The 6,106-nt window shown below is 45.1% G+C and overlaps 1 protein-coding gene across 1 annotated transcript in view; it reads right to left on the reverse strand.

The window, feature by feature from the left end:
* Positions 1-6,106, reverse strand: part of LOC107564852 (syndecan-2-A-like) — a 38,230-nt gene that overhangs the window by 7,287 nt on the left and 24,837 nt on the right. The window contains exon 2 of the mRNA XM_016250024.1: positions 3,457-3,568. Coding sequence (XP_016105510.1) covers positions 3,457-3,568 — 112 coding nt within the window. The remainder of the gene's footprint in view (positions 1-3,456; positions 3,569-6,106) is intronic.

Genomic DNA, 6,106 nt, shown 5'->3' on the forward strand with positions numbered 1-6,106 from the left:
AACTGCTCTTCTGTTGAGGTTTTGGGCACCACTGGCTGGGTAGCCAGCGGCGGAACAGAAAAAAACAGGAACAAAGGTTTCTCCACCCGGCCCTCCGCTGGGGGAAGGAGTGGTGTGGTCACCATTTCCTGAAGAGCCGGATCCAAGACCCCCGGGTCGCCCGTCCCAGGGACGCCGCCCGCCCTGGCGCATCACGGGCTTGGCAGGGGCGGAGACGGGCTGCTTCTGCTTTCCTGCAGCCAGCTCCACGGTGCGGCTGTTGTCCAGCTGCTGCGGCTGAGCTGGAGCGGAGAAGGAGACCACAGGAGGGCGCTCTCGGCGACGAGCAAACAGAGGGGCTGCAGCCAGCGGTGGGGTGGCTACAGCAGCCGACCGCCAGGGCAGGATGCGTAGAGATGCCTCCGTCTGCTTCCGTGTGGCGGAGAACTGTTGGGCAGAGCCCTCCACAGCTTCGAGGCCACAGGAGGGCGCTCTCGGCGATAAGCAGACAGAGGGGCTGCAGCCTGCGGTGGGGTGGCTACAGCAGCCGACCGCCAGGGCAGGATGCGTAGAGATGCCTCCGTCTGCTTCCGTGTGGCGGAGAACTGTTGGGCAGATCCCTCCACCGCTTCGCCGAATAGGCCGGCCTGGGAGATCGGGGAGTCCAGGAAGCGATGCTTGTCGGCCTCCCTCATATCCGCCAAGGTTAGCCATAGGTGGCGCTCTTGGACCACCAATGTGTACATCGTCTGACCCAGGGCCCGCGCCGTGACTTTCGTCGCCCTAAGCGCGAGGTCCGTCGCGGTGCACAGTTCCTGCAGCACACCTGGGTCAGCACCACCCTCGAGCAACTGCTTCAACGCTTTGGCCTGGTGGACTTGCAGGAGGGCCATGGCATGCAGGGCGGAAGGGGCCTGTCCAGCAGCGCTGTAAGCCTTAGCCGTCAGAGTGGGCAAGAACTTACAGGCCCTGGACGGAAGGCGTGGACTACTCCTCCAGGCGGCGGCGCTTTGTGGGCAGAGCTGCATGGCAATAGCGCGCTCAACCGGAGGGATGTCCACATACCCTTGGGCCGCCCCCCCCGTCGAGGGTGGTGAGGACGGAGGAGGCACCAAGCCTGTTTCGGGCAGAAAAAGGTGCCTTCCAAGACTTAGTAACCTCCTCATGCACTTCCGGGAAGAATGGAACCGGAGGCGGCTGCCGATGCCCGGCCTGCGCCCCCAGGAACCAATCATCCAGCCTCGAGCGTTCGGGAGAAGGAGGAGGCCTCCAGTGCAGCCCGACACTCTCGGTGGCCCGGGAAAGCATAGCGGTCAGCTCTGGATCTGACTCGGGCAACGCCACTCTACCTGACGGTGGCAGCGCAGCCGAATCGTCATCTCCAGAGCCTAGCTCGCGCTCCGATGCAGCGATCGACAGCCTATCCTCTGCCTGTGTCCCACACAAGATGCTGGACCCCGCCCTGTCCGAGGACCCAGGGTGATTGGGCTCTCGAGATCCCAATTCGTCAGTCACTGACGTAACGTAGAATGTGACTGACTGAATGGGAACTAATGATTCGAAAGACTCGTGAGATGAACTAATCAATTCTCTTTCCGGCTCAGACTGCATAAGTTAAAGCGTATGGGGCTGTCACGTGATGAACGAACAACTCAAACCTGAAGACTTGTCAGATAAGAGGTTGTGAGCTAATCATAGACTGAAGACCCAGGTAAACAATGAATTCATCTTTTCTGTTTCTTATAGCAGTTTTGTATTGTTTGTAGTGTGATCAACGTTTGCGTAAGTAGTAGATGTGTTAAGGAAGTAACACGTAACATTTTAATTATATTTCGCTAAAATGAACGGAATGACTCGAAAAAAGATTCGTTAATTTTGCTGAACAAGACTCAAAGGTCCGAGTCGGTAAAATGATCCTTACTTCCCATCACTACTTCTTATGTAAATCTTGTGCATGCAAAAGACCACTGAAAAATAGGCGAATCAGAACATAACACCGACTGTGACGTTACAGTCGGGATCACTAATAGTTACGCCCCCAATATTTGCATATACCCGCCCATGTTCTATGCCAGCCGCCAGCCAAACCTGCACAACCGAATCATCAGAAGTTCTGCAGGTATTGTGAAGAAACAAGCAAGGATAATAGTGAAAAAGGCAGATCATGGAAATAAATGTTATGTTCCAGGCTGTGCAGGGGATGTGATGTGCAGGGATGGGTTGGTGTCTGTATTCAGAAAGGCATGGAAAACAAATAACACGCATTCTAATAAAATAACGCGAGCCACTAAAGGGACATGGTTAGATGCTTGCTAGCGGTAGCCTGTTACAGGACATAAGATTTCACTTGCCACATAAACAGAGTAAGGAGAGATGACTGAGGACGATGGCAAATGATTTACAGATCCTGAGCACCACTGATAAGCATCTGATCTTGTAAAATGTGTGGTAAGTACTGCCGCTGTAGTTTACACAGAGTACGTGCGATCGCATATCTCGAAAGTGAAAGTAAAAAGCGATCGTGCTTTCGAATATATTAATAGCGGCTCCCTGATGCCCGCATTTTATATACAGTATAAATTCCCAACGATATAACTGCGAGAGAGAGTATTGAAATATATATTGTCCCTGTGTTTCCTTCATGCTGTGTGAGCTACTGAAATGAGCCACACTGTGAAACAGCCAATCAGAGCAGAGCTCAACATTATTGCTCATGACCCTTCCAAATAAGGTAAAAACAGGCCATTTCATTCTAGGGACAAATCCTAACGTTGTAAATGGACATGTAAAACCGTTTCTGGATATTTTTTGCCCTTACCTAAGCCACATACCTTCTATGTAGATATCAGAGAACAACTTAAAATATTGTATCAATGCATTCTATGGCACCTTTAATAATTATAGAATAAACATTACTACTCTACCTTGACTAGACTTTTTGTTTTTTTAATGAGGTGTTACTCGCTGGCACAATGCAAGGGTGTTCTAAGTGGTTGCCAGGACATTTCTATGCATTTGCTAAGGTTTTGATTGGATTGCCTACAGATGGCTACTTCCCGGACCAAGTTAAAATAGCCATTCCATGGGTTTCGCCCTGTTACAAATGGCACATTTAGTGTGTACTTGTGAACTTGAGGTGTTGTCGGTTGCATGCTAGTGTCCAGTGAGTCTTTTTTTTTTATTCATGATATCGCATTTGTAATTTTAGGTTTCAGAAGGGTCCAAAGCAGACTACTACCCTACATTAGTGCCATTTTGTCTTCAAAGTGTGGACTTTGAGGAGGAACACAAGGCCTTAGGCCAGCATGGTTCAGGGTTTTTGTAGGTCTGATGATCTGGGCTGCTTTGCCAATCATTTTGAGACTAAGTTGTTTGTAGAGACCATTTCCACTCCAGTGTTAGGGTTTTGTTGAATAATAATCATAATATCAAAATCGTAGTCTCAGGAGATGCCTCAGAATAGTGATAGTAACTTACCAGATCCTGAACCAGAAGTGAAGTCATCATCATCTAAAGGATAGTCACCAGACTGCTGGTCATCCAAATAGATGTCATCAGTTGAGGCAGGGGACTGACCGGAGACCAGTACCTGCACAGGTAAATACAAACAGAACATTCAGAGCCAAAATGTCCAATTTAATCACAAAAGTATCTGAAAATCGAATGAACTTGCTTGAAAGAAAAATGTTTAGTCATTCCCATACATATGAAATGATCTTAAAGAAATCTTCACAGTTACAAAAAAAAGGTACACCACTTAAGTACCATTAACATATCAAATAAAACCTCTTTTTCCATTTCTAAACAACACAGAAGAAAATCTTGGCTGATTTTGCTTTATGCTGAAGACATAAACAACAAAAACGCCTGCCCAAGGTTCCTCCCACTTCTGTTTCCCTGGAAACAACCTCAAAGGGAAGTAATGTTTGATTCGCTTCCTCAGGAGAAAACTCTGAAAGTAGGGCTGCACGATTATGACAAAAATCATAATTGTTGATTATTCCCTTGAAATTGTAATTAATTACGATTATCACAATTTACATTGAATGATGTTTACACCATTGTTTTATGCAACTGCATGCCGTATTTTTATATGAAAATAAACAAGTTAAAAACACTAACTGAAAAACTCTAACCTTTATTGCTTTTCTATAGTATTAAGCCTCAAATGTCAACTAAACATCGGATTGGTTTCTTCTTTAAATTATAAAAAAGTAAAAATGATGAATGGTATTATAATGTTATACTAAAATTAAAATAATGGGGAAAACCCTTACTTACCATGTAGAAAGAAAAAAACGCATCTTAAGCACGCAGAATAACATAAGTGGATTAATTGCCGCTTTGAACGATTTCGTAATTGTGGCATCCATAATTGTAATCGCTCTTAGAAATTCGATTAATTGTGCAGTCCTATCTGAACGCTCTCTGGCCCACTAAAACGGTGCTAAAAACCAATCTAAAAGTCAGCATCTGCCATTTCTCTACACATTGTGGAGGTTACAAAAGGTTTATCACTCTGAAGTAATACTTTAAGGTTGAGGGGGGTTCAAACGGACAGACACGGTCTAGCAAACAAATGCAAGAGGCTATCATTGTTGTCAAGAGAGAAGGGCAGATGGACCACTGTCTATTTGCAAAACCTATGATCCTTTATTTCTCGCCGTGTTGGTATCACATCCTCCAGTGTCCTTGTCATCTCCCACAGACTTCACCACTCATGCTCGCTCGGGCTCAGCCGTCTCTGATCTTTTCTATCCATATGAACCCTTCAGCAAATCACAATGCACCACCAACAGGACCAGTCACAATAACAGCGGGCCACGCTTTGTGCACCTATGTGTGATTGTATTTCTTATATTGTAGAGGGCAAACAATGAATTGAAGCACTGATATTGTCTGTATATGTGCGTATATTTGATTAAAGTCTACAAGAGCGCCAATGGATCCGACAATGAGATTGGATAATACTCCAAGCACCTTTGTGTGTAATCCGAATCCTCCTATTCACCCGTATGATAAATAATGGCACTCAGGTGATAAGGTTAAATTTTATAGCGGTTACTCATGCAGGATAAAAACCCAGAAAGAACGAAGAGGTTGGATTCAAAGCCTGTACAATAACAGGAGGCTGGAGCGGGTGCTGTTTTCAGAGGCACTGAGGGGGAGATTAAACGGGACTTGAAAGCCAATGGAAGACTAAATAAAGCAATAGAAGTGCCAGAGCCTATGATCAGCCTGTGATCAGCCGAGGGTCCTGTTCGGGGCATCTCAAACATACATCAGCCTCTGTTTGTCTCTTCACATTTTTCATAGTCTCCTCACAAAGCAAAGGCTTTCATTAGGCATCATCGCTCACCGTGACAGAGAACACACAGGAAGACGGGATACAAAAACCCTGTTTAACCTCGACAGCTTACAATAACTGAACTTGAGTGACATAAGGGCTGTGTGTGAAACCTAAGGCAGCTGTCCAGACAGTCAGTGACTAAACAGCCAGTGTTTGTGTATGAAGGTTTCTAAGCAAATTGCTTTCAGACAGACTTCAAAAGCAACGTAATGTCATCTCAGTGATCTAGCACAAATTCATGTGAGCTTTAGACATATCTGCAAATATTTAACAACTACAATGCTTTTGTCCAGGAAAGTTTAAAAAGGGAAAAACAAAAATCAGCCTTTTTTTTTTTTTTTTGTAGACAGGAAGCACAAACAGTGGATCTGAATGTGCCTTGATGTCTTCCTGCTCAGTAAAAAGTGTAGGACAGGCCGTAAGGAGCTACAGTATTTCTACCTGATCCAGATAATTCACTCAAAATGAAAACTCTCTCATCATTTACACATAAGAAACATTTTAAAGAATGCAGAAAACCAAGCAACATTGGACCCCATTGACTTCTATTGTATGGACAAGAAAAATGACATTTATCAAAATATCTTCCTTTAAGTTCCACAGAAGAAAGAAAGTAAGCTTTGAAATGACATGAGGGCGAGTAAAAGATGACCGAATTTAAATTTTTTGGTGAACTATCCCTTTAGGAGCTATTTTTTCCTGATCTGACCTTTAAAAACTACTTCTGTTTATGTACCTTAATGTTGTCAGTTGAATCAATTATATGAATCATATTCC

The sequence above is a fragment of the Sinocyclocheilus grahami genome, unplaced genomic scaffold (genome assembly GCF_001515645.1).
Source record: "Sinocyclocheilus grahami isolate Dianchi unplaced genomic scaffold, SAMN03320097.WGS_v1.1 scaffold967.1, whole genome shotgun sequence".
Lineage (NCBI taxonomy): Eukaryota > Metazoa > Chordata > Actinopteri > Cypriniformes > Cyprinidae > Sinocyclocheilus > Sinocyclocheilus grahami.